The sequence below is a fragment of the Rhipicephalus microplus genome, unplaced genomic scaffold (genome assembly GCF_043290135.1).
Source record: "Rhipicephalus microplus isolate Deutch F79 unplaced genomic scaffold, USDA_Rmic scaffold_56, whole genome shotgun sequence".
NCBI lineage: Eukaryota > Metazoa > Arthropoda > Arachnida > Ixodida > Ixodidae > Rhipicephalus > Rhipicephalus microplus.
In genome coordinates, this window is record NW_027464629.1 from 1,783,457 (window position 1) to 1,798,230 (window position 14,774).

At 43.7% G+C, this 14,774-nt stretch overlaps 1 protein-coding gene across 1 annotated transcript; it reads left to right on the top strand.

Annotated features, from left to right (window-relative positions):
• Positions 1 to 13,589: 13,589 nt before the first annotated feature.
• Positions 13,590 to 14,180, top strand: LOC142788363 (uncharacterized). The gene has a single exon (XM_075884927.1). It carries the CDS (start codon positions 13,590 to 13,592, stop codon positions 14,178 to 14,180), a length of 591 nt encoding a protein of 196 aa, XP_075741042.1.
• The last annotated feature ends 594 nt before the right edge of the window (positions 14,181 to 14,774 follow it).

A 14,774-nucleotide genomic window follows, 5' to 3' on the forward strand; every position in this document is an offset into this window, starting at 1 on the left:
AGAGACATGAGACGACATCTCACGTGTCTTTCGCTATTAATACGTGCGAAATTTGTCCATGGAGGGTGACGCTGTGTTCTGGGACCAGCCCGTGCGCAGCATCGGATATCACCTGGCTGCCGCCGGTAGTCGGTGATGTTGATGGACAGCCACTGTCCACGCACGACAGACGAACGGACATCGTCAGCATCGTACCACCATGCTTTGCTGGCTAGGAACAACTATATGACCAAGAAGGCTACTTAAGTGAGCAGCAGTTTGCCAGCGTGGGATTTGGAACCGGCACCTTCGCTGACAGGCGACTCACGCCTTCGTTGCTTGTGCAGGTTTGTCTAAATTGTCCGTTTATAACTCGTAAATTTCTACTAGTTGTGCCGGCTCCACCCACTCTGGCAAGTGTGTTGTTGCCTTGTTACAAGCAGGTCTATGGGAGAGGTAGAAAAAGTTGTTCTATTTTCTTAAACAAAGTTATTTGTCTTGTGTTAATGTTGTTGCTATCAGGTGATGTTGAGCTAAATCCTGGCCCTCGTGACACAGGTAACTTGCTGAAAAACATCCAGGATGGCCAAACTGCCATTTTGAGTAAACTAGACTTCATCGAAGCAATATCTATGAAACATAAAACTTTAATGACAGAAATGAGCAAAAACTCAAATGGCACTCAACGACAATTGCAAAATGTTAATAAATTAGTCGCCGAACAAGCCGATGTAATTAAATATCTTTTAGATAAAGTCGAGAAATTAGAACTGAAGTTTGTGAATTTAGAAAATCAAAGCTGCTGAAGATAGATTGTATTCTGCGGTGTAGAAGATAATAATTAGTTTCAAACGAGGGACAAAATGGAGCTGTTGATTAATGATATTTGTAAATCTTATTTGACCATTGAGCTTAAATGCGTTGAAAAGGCTCATGTTATGAGAGCAAAGCAAAACGGCCAAACATAGTAAGTCTTTCATCTTTAAGGAAAATAATTAATTCTGTCAAACACCAGGAAACTTGAAGGGACGGCGTACCGTATTAACGAATATTACTCACCAAAAACGCATGCTATCAGGAAAAAGCTATGGCAATATGCTAACGTTAAGAAGGCCGACAAAAAATAAAGTTAAACTGAGCTGAGTTTTGATAAGCTCATCGTGAATGGTACAGCGCTTCATTAGGATATTGACAAGGAAGAGGTTGTCCCGTTTTCGCAAATATGACGAATAAATAAAAGTAAAATTCAAAAACACAAAGGTCTTGTTGTCTTATTTGTTAAATGCAGAAGTGTAACAAATGAAGTAGAACAGCTTGTTGGATTGCCCCGCCGCGGTGGTGTAGTGGCTAAGGTACTCGGCTGCTGACCCGCAGGTCGCGGGTTCAAATCCCGGCTGCGGCGGCTGCATTTCCGATGGAGGCGGAAATGCCGTAGGCCCGTGTGCTCAGATTTGGGTGCACGTTAAAGAACCCCAGGTGGTCAAAATTTCCGGAGCCCTTCACTACGGCGTCTCTCATAATCATATGGTGGTTTTGGGACGTTAAACCCCACAAATCAATCAAACAGCTTGTTGGATTGATAGAATCAGTGGAAGCAGATATTCTAATGGGCACTGAATCTTGGCTCAAACCAACTGTTGAAGATAGCGAAGTGTTTCCACAAGATTACGCAGTTGTCGTAAAAATCGGCTGAGCCCCGCAGGGGGCATTTTTCTGCTTGTTCATACGACACTGCAGTCTAGCGCTCTAGATATCGACCACAAGGCTATTGAAACAATCCGGTGTAAAATTGTGTTGCCTAACAACTCTAGTTTGATTGTTTGCTTGGTTTACCGTGCGCCGAACTCTGATCCGAGCGTAGTTTGTGCCTTGTCTGAGATTATCTCAGAAGTGTTTGGTGAAGCGATGTTGTTCGATGGTGATTTTGATCTGCTTGATTTGTCTTGGCAGGATGATTATTGTAACATTGTTGCTCATTGTGCTGCGAAAGTGAAAAAGGTGGTAGACACATATGGTCTAGTACAATACGTAAGAGAACACACACGTGAAGGTAATATCATAGATTTGTTGTTTTCAAGCTCACCTAATGTTGTAAGCTCTACAATAGTCGTGCCAGGAATTAGCAATCATTCGGCTGTTGTTCAAACCAGCAAAATCAAAATTCGACGATTCTGTTCTTGTGAAATTAGGAAGATAATTTTTTATAATAAAGGAAGTTATGAAGGTATCAACCAAAAACTTCTTCAATACCTGCCAACTTTTGTATACATAGTGAACGATTGTAATATTCATGAACTGTGGAATACGTTCAAAGTGAAATTGAGTGAGCTTGTGAACGAGCATGTACCAAACGTACATTCTTTAAAACTTCAAAACAGAAAAAACCATGGGTTACATCATCCATTATACGAATTATACAAAAAAGAGAACGGATTTTTGAGCAGTACAAGAAAACGAAGAGCAAGGCTTATTATGAGAGATTGGCACAAATACCGCTTTATTACAAGTTATCTACTACGATCGCAAATGAAAATTTTTCAAGGAACTAAATGAAAGGTTGAAAACCAATCCTAAGCTTTTTTTGGACGTATTTAAAGGGGTGCGGATCAAGTGATCTGGGCATTCCAGAAATCGTTTGCAATAACCAAGTTGTCGCGGATGATGAAGCAAAGGCAACGTATCTAAATGACTTCTTCCATTCACTATTTATTCCATCGAAACCCGACACTATCACGACAGCTGCTAGCAATGTGCCGCCTATGACGCAGGTGGAACTCAGTGTGTCCGGTATCAAAAAGTTGTTGGAGCCATTGGACGAAATCAAGGCGGTTAGCCCTGATGATGTTTTACCTCGCGTATTAAAGCACTGTGCTGCGACCATGCCCATTTATGTTTTCGTTATCTTTACGCAGTCGCTTCGTGCCAGTGAATCGCCTTACGACCGGAAGATAGCACACGTTGTGCCAATTCGTAAAGGGGGTTCGAAAAAAGATGTACAGAATTATAGGCCTGTCCCCCTGACTTGTATTGTATGCAAACTAATGGAATAAATAATTTACTCAGCTATAATGAGTCCCCTCACGGAGAACAATGCCCTAACTAAAGAACAGCATCGTTTCCGCAAGGGCCTGCACTACACAACTTGTAAAATTATATCGCGATTTAGGATGGGAAATTTATGCTGAGGGCCAGATAGATTGTTTGTTTTTAGACTTTCGAAAAGCTTTCGACACGGTTACGCATGCACTTCTTATTTAAAAGCTACGGCAAATCGGCATACATAGAGATGTCATCAAATGGATTGAAAACTTCTTATCAGAGCGCAGCCAGTGTGTTAATCTTAATGACAAGAAATCCAGTTACGTAAATGTCACCTCAGGAGTCCCACAGGGCTTTGTATTGGGACCTACATTATTTTTGATATACTTAAATGATATAAATTTAGGTATTGCATCCTTCTTGCAACTGTTCGCAGATGACTGCGTGGCGTACCAAAGTATATCTTGCGATGAAGCTGTGACAGCACAACAGGGAGGCTTGAACAGAATATATGATTGGCGTAAAGAGGAGAACATGTGTTTAAGTGCGAAAAAGTGCAATTGTATGTGTTTTCCTAGAAAGAAAAACGGCTGATAAATAACTATTCTATAAATAAGGAGTTCTTTACCACAGTTATTGTCTCTAAGTGCCTAGGCAGAATGTTTTCTGCTGATTGTTCATGAAATGCGCACATCAGTGAGATAGTTGGTAAGGCTGGATGGGAGCGGAACTTTGTTCAACAAAACCTAAGATGTCGTGAACTAGAATGTGTAAGACCAATATTGGAGCACGCCTGCCAACTATGAGATCCACCAGATGCCAGCGTCACTTCTCAGATAGGAGGTATTTAAAACAGAGCAGCCAGGTACATCCTGGGCAGGTATCGTAAAACGGACGGTGTCACAATGATGAAGCGGGAATTCATTTGGGCATTGTTGTCTTCACGACGACGGAAGTTTAGGCTGAAACAGTTTTTTTTTCAAATGTAGAACAACAAGGTAGGCATAAACAAGGATAATTATATAAGTCCTCCATTTTATGTTTTTATGCAATATGATCACAAACACAAAAGCCGTGAATACCGGCCAGGACGTACATGTTTCCGAATTCCTTTTTTTCTGAAGTGTGTAGCCGAATGGGACAAGCTTGCTGAAAAAACTATATGTTGTGCAAATGAAGACCTATTTATATCTCTGTTCTAACTCCCGCCCTCCTTGCTGCTACGCCCAAGGGCGAGGCGGGGTAATTCTTGAATAATAAAATATACGAGCACCTGGGGTAGTTTGGTTTAAGTATAGAAGCATAAAAGTGGGATTTGAGTAATGCTAGAGAAAGCAGGAGGCAAATACGATTTGGAAAACGCGTAATAGTTGCTTAGAAAAAGGAAGAAAAGAGTCGTCAATTGAATTTGCGCAGAAGCAATGGAACACGCATAAGGTACCACACAAAGTGTTCTTTACATACACTGTAGGAGCGTATGAATCTCCAAGATCTCAAAAACAATTGTGTGTGAAGCCGCCTTTTATGTGACTTTGTCATTTGAAAATTGAAGGGTAAATTATCGTAGTAGGAAATATTCGAATGCCATAGGAAGGAAACCTATACCGACCTGCTGACGGTCAGCGGTATTTGCCAGTCAGTCATGAAGCTTCGCTTCCAGATCGAGTCGGTAGACCCTCTCAGAAACAGCGACGGTGCCTCCACGTCTCACACTTTGCAAGTGCAAGGTTTCGTGTTTGCCTTTCTGCTTAGCATCCGGGTGTTGTGCTGTAAAAACAGAACCTCTTCGTAACGATGATGGTGTAATCTGTGCCACGCGCAACCCTAAATGGAATAGAAAACGTTTTGCTACAATGTAACAACTTTGGCATCATGTCAGTGAGATATGTTTCTGAACAAGAGTGTAGATAAACACGACATGTACTTGTCAAATGGATGGGAGCCACAGAAGCAATTTAAGGCACTTCTGTTAATGTCCACAATGTGCAAAATTATTAGGAGTAGATTTGCATAAACTAATTTGAGCTTGTTCAGATTTCGCGGGAGGAAGTTTGAATAACATAAGCCACTCCTGCTCTTCCAAGGAGCCAGACAGTTATTTAAACACTTTTCCGCCCGAAACACATGTTAACTAATCGAAGCACTATAATGAAATTTACCAGCCTTATAGAATAATGCAGTTCCAGCCTCTTACCTTCCTCTTTGTTCTTTTGCACCGTCGTTCCCCTTCTGAAGCACAGGAACACATAGGTCCTCTTCCTGTCTCTCCTCTACCTTTTCCTATCTGAATTCTTCTTGTTATAGTAATGTACTGCTGAGCACTTCAAGTGCAGTCTATAGTGTCTTACACCAAATTGTTTCAAAGCATTTTGCAGACTAGTTTTTGTGTGTGCACAAAATTTGTTTTTTTTGCACTTGTTATCAATTTGTTCTGTCATTCGGGTGTTAGTTTGCAGAGACTTGAGAAAACACACATCTGAAATGCAGTTTCTATAAGTGTTGGAGTATAGGAAATAAGCGAATAAGCAAACGTTCATCTCAAAGTACAGTGACAAAATAACGTGATTGGGCAAATAGAATAAGCAATTTGGTGACGCAGACCGGAGTTGACTGTTTATTGCAGCGCTAATAGATCCTGTGTCTTGTCTGCATTACCGCTAAAATGCACAAAGCATATTTTCAAAAATAACTGCATGTGACTTCTTACACATTTTTCAATGCTTCAAAACCTCACAAAGTAGCAAACGACGAAAGATGCTGGGCTTGTACGAAGTTGTACTAAAACAGCTACTTGTCTTGCGCCTTTCATTTTTGATAATTTTTTAACAAAAATATTCATAAAAAAAAGGTTTTACAATTCGCCCAGCTTCCTGCTTTACGCATTTGACTGATTATCGAAAGTGTTTGCCTCGTTCCTTATTGAAATTCGGTATAGTAAATGTTTGTGCCTTTATGACGGCATCAGCCGTTCTTTCTCGCTAAGGTAATGAAATCCAGAACACTAAATAGAATAATTAGACATGCACAACATATATGTAATGCGCTCGAACATAAGATGTTAACAGACAGTATAATCCGAGAAAATACTGGAGTCACAATGCTCGAGCTCAAGGTTTGGCAAGCAAAATGTCTTTACATGTACACATAGAAAGTCTGATGTCCTGTACGGCTGAACATACACAGCAAAACTCAACATGCTAATAATTAGGCTCTAAACCCACGATGTTAATATTATAAAGCTTTCAAGATATACCCAGAACAATGTTAAGCATCTCGCCTTCAAGATATAATGTACCTTAATATTCACATGAAGTATTTGTTTCTTCGAATAGCGTATTATGTGAAAGGCTGTTTTTTCGCGATCATCTTCGCCTTGTGCTGGAGGCCACTTGTGGGCCGAAGTCATTTTTGCGTCGTACGAAAAAAATACAACGTGAGCCGAAGCGTGCTGCTGATTTGTTTAATTCCTTTTCCTTTATTATTATCTTAGGCAGGAAAGAGCAAGGCGGTGAACCTAAATTTCACTCCCCTAACAGCACTTAGCTTTTCTTAATGTGCGTATGTTGTACAAAAGCTTTTTTTTGTATGTGTGAAACACTCTTTTAACGCTTCCTAAAGGACTCATGCAGCGTCGTTTGCAAATCGATTGTTTTCACTTATAATTTTTCTGGTGAGCTGGCTTCTTAAAGCCGTAAAACAAAAAAAGAAACACTAGATTCCACATCATTTCGCCTTAGATGTTTCTCAATGCGAAAACAATCTTTGTAGTTTTCTAGTCTTCATTCGATTTAGTGGTTCTCCCCTACCTACCTTTGAAAACTATCCGCACCTTACATGCCCTATCACTGCTTCCGTGATTAGCCCTTGACTAAGCGACTATGTCATGTAACGTCACAGAGAGGTCACACATTTTGGCTATCTGTGACTCCCGAAGACTTCACATAGGGACGTAATCACGTGACAATGATTTTCATATCACCCGTGTTAACGAAGCTGATGATCATTTTTTGCTTTTGAGCTAAGACTTTTGTCTATCTTATAATTGTTTTTCTTTAGCTCCGTCAAATCCGTGTATCTGCACGGAACAGCGCAGATAATGATGCCTTGTTTTAAGCGAGCATCATTTAAGCAATCCTGTTGACCTTTCCGTTGCCCTGCATTGTAATGTCACCTGATGCTAGCTAAAATACGATTGTATGACCCGGTGCTGCTGTAAAGTTCACATCTCCACCAATATAATTAAACTATTCGTTTTTCCCCTGACGCACTCGTGCATTTTTCCCACTCGAAGTATTAATTTGCTGTGAATGCGAATGTCAGCATTCGTGTCAGTTTTCCGGAAAAATCATTAGGTAGGACCTGGAGTTTACATGTTGGTGGGCCACGATATCACAGTTTATGCGGTCTCTTCTGACCAAGTTGTGCGCTATATTCTATGTGTTTGTGTTCGAATGGCTCAACTTGCGTGGCCTGTAATGTAAATGTAGACATTTTGCATTGTTACAAAGCGCGCCTCCGATGACGTTACGAAGGGCGCCACGAAATCTCACCGCTGCTCTCACTGTTACGAAAGACGGCGACGCCAACACGGTCCCGAAGGCGCCACTGCTTCGAACTCCGCCGGCAAGGTCACCAGCCGTTTGGTAGCGTAGGTTTCTCAGCTCACGACTGCTTCTGCGCACAGCTGATAGACGAGCGGACGAGACGACGGTGAGTTAAACAAGGTTTATGTACAGCATATATACAGAGGCGTTACAAATTAGGCACTGGGGCTGACAGCTTAGAGACTCGGACAGCCGAGCTCTCTCCTCTGACACATAGGTCTACTCTCGTGACGTGCCGCAGGGCTTTTTTTATATGCACCGGGAGAATTCTTTCAGTAACCAAATGTCCAACCAGAAGCGCCGCTGGCCGTGAGGTCAGAATCCTCCAATGGGGTCACCACTGGGCCGCGTTATTCTCATCGAATCTGGAGCCGCTGCGCTGCACGTGGCTGCACCCAAGGACGAATGACGTCGCCACGCATTGCGTCAGACTCGTCAGACAGGAAGGCGCCGATTGCTTGCTCGATAGGCTCGCTGGCTGAGGTGACTCACTGTGCGTGCGCGGCAGAGAGGCACCATCGCGTGATGACGCCGTTGAGTTGTTCGCGTCAGGTGGGCTCACGTGCTGGTCTTGAAACAGATTGCCTTTTTCATAGGCACGGACGTTCGGTGTGGACTCGCAGGCATAACAGCATGCAGGATGCAAAGTACAGGACACTAAGAGAGCAACCATATTATTGTGTAGAATCGCCCATCTTCACTGCATCGAAACTTACGAGGCTTAGTGTGAACTTCATTTTTAAATGCTAAGCATTTCTTAGCGAACTTCAGTGAATTCGAGCATTATCTATCTATCTATCTATCTATCTATCTATCTATCTATCTATCTATCTATCTATCTATCTATCTATCTATCTATCTATCTATCTATCTATCTATCTATCTATCTATCTATCTATCTATCTGTCTGTCTATCTATCTATCTATCTATCTATCTATCTATCTATCTATCTATCTATCTATCTATCTATCTATCTATCTATCTATCTATCTATCTGTCTGGTCGCCTATGACTTTTAGCTTGCCTGGCCGTTTCGATAATGATATCGATACCAAACTTGGTAGGGGTTAACATGACTGTGTGGAGAACATATTTGACTAGTCATGACATTAAAATCATGACATGTGACATTAAAATCATGACATGTATATTATGAATGTCATGATTTACACGATCCTGCAGCTCTTGCGGTGGTTTCGTTCACATGTCATGTTTCAAAACTGGTATAGTATGACATGATTACATGGCGAACACAAGCGACAGACCCTATCATGAAAGTCATGAAATGTGTGTCACGTAACAACATGACTACATGCCACACTCATGATGTGATGGCGGCCGTTTCGCCAGCTTCGCTTATACCAAATTTGGTATTACGGGAAGTGAATGGATGACGAAGCTATTATAGTGGTGCATACATGATAACCAAGAGACGCGTGTCATGTAACAACATGACTACATGCTACGCTTATGATGTGCTCCGGACCATTTCGATAGCTTCACATGTACCAAACTCGGTATTTCGCGACGCGAACGGACGACATAGGTAAATGACACATCCAAACATTATAATCACGACATGCGTGTCATGTAACAACTTGACTACATGCCACACTCATGATGCGTTTACGGCCGTTTTGCTAGCTTCATATATGCCAAATGTGGTGTTACGTGACGCCAATGGATGACAAAGGTATGTCACTGGTGCAAACATGATAATCGTGACATGCGTGTCATGTGAGAACATGACTACATGTCACAGTCAAAGCGCCAATACATTTCGACGGGACGTGGTGCGGTGCTCACCGGCGTTCATTTGGTCGCGTCACACCAGGCGCCGGTCCTGGCATTTCTCGCAGACGCGTGCTGCGCTGCGTTGCTCGGACGCATGCCTGTTGGAGCGCGTCCAACGTCCCTCCATCACGACGAGACGGAGACGCAGTGTTGTACGGGTAATGAATCGGCGCAAATTTCGCACCTGTTGCCATCGGGCCACGCCGATGGACGCTGGCTTGATCAAATGCTCCGATGAAGTGTTCGAAAGTATGAGCGACCTGCTAGTTGTGTCACGGTATTAGTGGTCATTTAGCATGCAGTCTGTATGACATAACCTTACGAACAGCTGTAGATACAACAGCAGCACTAACATCTCAGATGAATCTCTATTTTACCCCAACTAAATCAGAGTTACTCCTTCTACCAACCCATCGTCGGAACAAACACGTTCCAATGATCGAAGTTCACATAAATGGGTGCCTCATTCCTAGAGTATCACGCATTCGTGTGCTAGGTTTATTTATCCAAAACAACCGACTTAATACGCCCACACTCGAAGCTTTACGCAATACCGTTGAAAACACTCTAAGAATGATAAGAAGAATCTCAGAGAAAAATGGAGGGCTCCTAGAGTCAGAGTTACTTCTTGGTATACAAGCTTTTGTGATTAGTAAAATCAAATATACCCTTCCTTACCTTCACCTTAAATTAGCAGAGAAGGAATCGGTCATCACTCTCCTCCACAGAGTTTACAAATACGCGCTAGGCATTGCAATCAATACCACTAATGCACTACTCTACCAGACAGGAGTCATAAATGCCCTATGTGAAATCCGTGAAGCCCATTTAATAGCTCAATACGCAAGGCTCGCGACCACTAGCGCAGGTCGCCACATTTTATCGTCTACCCGAATTAACCTCACCTCACTCACCAATGCTAAACCCAACATTCCCCAAAACATACACAAACAATTACTCATACCACGCCTTCCTAAAAACATGCATCCAACATATCATACTAAGCGCCGAATCCGAAGAGCAAAAGCTCTTCAAAAAAATTGCATGGAGCCAATGACGTGCTCTATGTCGATGCGGCAGAATACCCATCCTCCTCATCATATGCCCTCTCTGCTGTCGACTATAACGGCAAGGCGCTCACAACGGCATCCGTCACTGTCATCTCTTCGGAGGAGGCAGAGGAGGCTGCCATCGCTTTAGGTCTATTCATCCCCAATATCACTACGATTGTAAGTGACTCGAAAACTGCCATACGCAACTTCAGCGCAGGTCGCATCTCATCAATTGCCCTTTCAATTCTTAAGAAACATCCTCCCACGCAAGACGTTGCTCTCATATGGACGCCCGTGCATGCGGGGTTGAGTGGCAATGAGGCGGCTCATACCTGTGCTCGAGGAATGACCGGCCGAGCGCAGGCCTCTGATGGCGCCTTGGACCACGCGGCCTTTTTCAGCGCGAGAGATCATCTTTTGACCTTCCACGATATAACAAATCTCCACCGCGTACAGCGCACTATATACCCCCTACCCTTACATCATGGAGCTTCGCGCTACCATGAAATACTATGGCGCCAGGTACAGACTCGTACGTTTCCTACCCCATATTTTCGCCATCCTATACACGCTGCGATATACCTCACCCCTTCGTGCATTTTCTGTCAACAAAGAGCTAACCTAGACCATATCATATGGGGGTGTACTCGAAACCCACCACCCAATTCTCTACACATTAATAGTAAATAGCAGTGGGAGGCTGCTATATGCAGCTCGGCGCCCGAGGTCCAGGACCAGATCTTGGATTGGGCCAAGAAAGTAGCGAAGACCTACGCTGGGTAGGCTCATCTGACACTCTACCATCGCACCTTTCCCTCTTGGGATGAATAAAGCTTTTCTCCTCCTCCTCCTGTATGACATCTAAAAATTAAAAAGAAAATTGGCAGATCCCACGAACAGTAGGAATCGATGATATGCGAAGCCGGAATGAGAAATGTTGAAATCTCGCTTTAAAATCTGCCCAATATTACAAGGTGGAGGTAAATGATGCCTTACATACCTTCCGCGTCATGATTATTATGTTTGAATGTGTCATTTACCTTCGTCATTTATGCATGTCACGTGATATCAAATTTAGCATATGTGGAGCTAGCGAAACGACCGCTAGAACGTTATGAGCAGGGAATGTTGTCACGTTCCTACATTACACGCGTGTCAGGATTATCATGCTTGCACCAGTCATATATTTCGTGATCTATTGAGATCACGTAACATCAAATTTGGTACTTGTGGAGCTAGCAAAACGGCGGCGAGCGCAACATGAAGAGCCCAAAATACTCCAATGTAGCGTTGACGTGCGCACACGCTATACTCCGTTTCATACATCATGTGCAACGCTGTCAAAGCTAGTGCTCTTGTTTGCACTGTGTACTGCCGTGACCAAAAAGTAGTGCGTCGCTTGGGGTGTACGAGAATCAATAAATGCTTCTCGGGAAACTTCTAAGCATACATATTTGTCATCAGGTTAAAAAACAAATGCCCGTGTTGTCGGATAAACAATCCAAATATGCGAGTTGGTAATTTATGTTTGTCGCTTTCGTATCAGGTTTTCGCTCTCCGCGCGACCCGCGCCTCCGTTTTTTTTACATGTTGTGGCACCTTCGAAAAAATGGCGTCCAGCTCTGCGTCCTCGACCACCTCTCCTGCGCGAATGTTTTTGAAGCTTCGCACATCAAAGCTGTCAAAGCACGCCAAGCAAGTAATTGCAAATGTGTACGCCCGTACCAGGATGCGTTTCCCGGAGAAATCTGTGCGGGAAGTGCTGAGTGTTGTGGGCGAGGACACTGGAATATCTCCCCGTACCGTGGCGAAATTGAAGGCGGAGCGTCTGCGTGGGCCTTTGGTGTCACCGAAAAAACGAGCTCGCGAGGTGAAGATTTCGAGCTCGCGAACCGTCAAACATGACAGCTTGACAATCCATGCCATCTGTCTGAAAGTGCACAGCATGTACGCCAAGAGGGAGATCCCAACACTGGACAGTGTGATAGGGGCTGTCAACGAAGACGACGACTTGCCGAACTTCACGAAAACCACCTTGTGGAGTCTAATGAAGAACATCGGCTTCACCTTTGCTAAGAGAAAACGGAATCTTGCGCTAATCGAGCGCAGTGACATCATTGCCTGGCGTCGCAGGTACTTGCGGGCGATCAAGAAATTCCGAGGACAGGGCAGGTGGGAACCGTTATTTTCATATTTCCTTACGCAGCACATGTAGATTGCCTTGATATAACACTTGATGTTAGCATTGCAACTTTATAATGGTAATGGGGAGTATTACATCTGAATTACAACCTGGAAAAAAGAAAACGGTTAAGCAAGGTAATTGCTTGCGGGTCGCATTTCACGACTTTTGTTTTGTTGGGGGGGGGGTATTTGCCTCAATCGGTGAGAGTTATTCGCTAAATCTCCGCCATTTGGTGCGGTAAGCGCTCATTCCCATGAAAGATGCGAGTTACTGGCAGCATTGTTGGGAATTTTGGTGTCTATTTTTGTTTCCATTCGGGCAAAATGATAGCGACGGCCAATGAATTCTTACCGAATACCGCATGTGTGACATGTGAACTTGCCATGAATCAGAACTGACAGTCAAATGCCACCTACGTGCCGAAATAAATCCCGGCTAAAAAAAGCACTGACGCCGACCGTTTTTTTCCTCAATTGACGCTAAGCAGCTGTTTACGAAAGAGCAGTCAGCATATGAGGGGGTAACGAAGAAAATAGAATATGCATCTGAATGCTTTTTGTACTTTTTGCTCAAGTTGTCCTTTGCAGTATTTTCGACTATGGTCATGCCAAGACTCAAGCTACTGTTGTGGGTATGTTTACTTGTGTGCGCTAACTTGTGCGCTCGTTCGTTTTGCTTTGTACAGGTGCATCATCTACTTGGATGAAACATGGGTCAACGCAGGGCACACGAAGGAGTACGCTTGGCAGGACACGACTGTGAAGTCATCGTAAGATGCCTTCCTCAAAGGTCTGACGACAGGATTGGCTGCACCCTCGGGCAAAGGGGCCCGTTTGATCCTCGTACATGCTGGCAGCAGTGCAACTGGTTTCATCGAAGGAGCTGCTGACTACTTCCGAGCAAAAAAGGGGGGCAGCGCTGACTACCACTCTGAGATGGATGGCAGATACTTTGAGGAGTGGTTCATCAACAAGCTTTTGCCAAACATTCCGCCTAATAGCGTTATTGTCATGGACAATGCGCCATACCATAGCGTAGCTCTTGAGAAAGCACCTACCAAGTCGACGCGCAAAGCTGATATTCAGCTTTGGCTCACAAAGAAAGGTGTTCCGTGGTCAGAGGACATGGTGAGAGCTGAACTGCTGGAACTTTCCCAAAAGGTCAACACACCCAGTATTGCGTACCGCATCGACACTCTGGCGGCTACCTACGGCCATGAAGTGCTTCGTGTACCACCATACCACTGCGAGTTCAACCCAATCGAGCTTGTTTGGAGCCAGGTAAAGGGGTACATCGCAGCACGGAATACGGGTTTCACTTTGGCTGAAGTAGAGAAGCTTCTGCCAGAAGCACTGGCATCTGTAAAACAGGAAAAGTGGCAAAACTGCTGCGCTCATGTAGAGCAAGTTGAAGCTGAAGCATGGGAACGGGACATGATTGTGGATAGTGAAATCAAACCACTTGTCTTCTGCATTTGTGATTCGTGCAACTCCTCTTCCGATGAGTTAGGGTTCTCAGTTCAGTGATGACGAGTTGAGTGGCATTGAAGAACTTTGCTGACTTTCTAGGAATGTGCGGCCTGTCAGTGGTGGCTTTGTTCACGAGGGTCGACTGGTTGAGCTGGATTGTGGACACCTTTCTAGCGAACCTGCTCGTGCTGCTTCATGCTGAGCTCATTCCCCAAGAAGGCTGTGTAATTATGACAAAGCAAAGAGTGCTTCCTCATCATGTGATTTTGTCTGTTGGGTTTAACATCGCCAAGTGACCCGGGCTAGGAAGGACACTGCACTGTACTGCTCCCTAATAATTACCTTATTTATGTTTTGTTGTGAAGTACAAACGTTCGGAATGGTCACATGACCTCTGTAAAAACTTGGTATAAAAAAGGAAAAAAAAGAAGATGTCGAAACCTACCACGACATCGGCCAGAGGTGCTCTTCTGTAAATAAAGTTTGCGTTTTTTAAACCACAAAAGTGGTCATCCGTTTGGAATATTGGTCCATCGCACGCAATGAGTATTGCCCCTGGATGTATGTATGTATGGAACAAATCTCCAACTTTTTGAACCAGTACAAATTTTTGGGCACTGAATGACCCTATACCATAAAGATTTTCTCAAC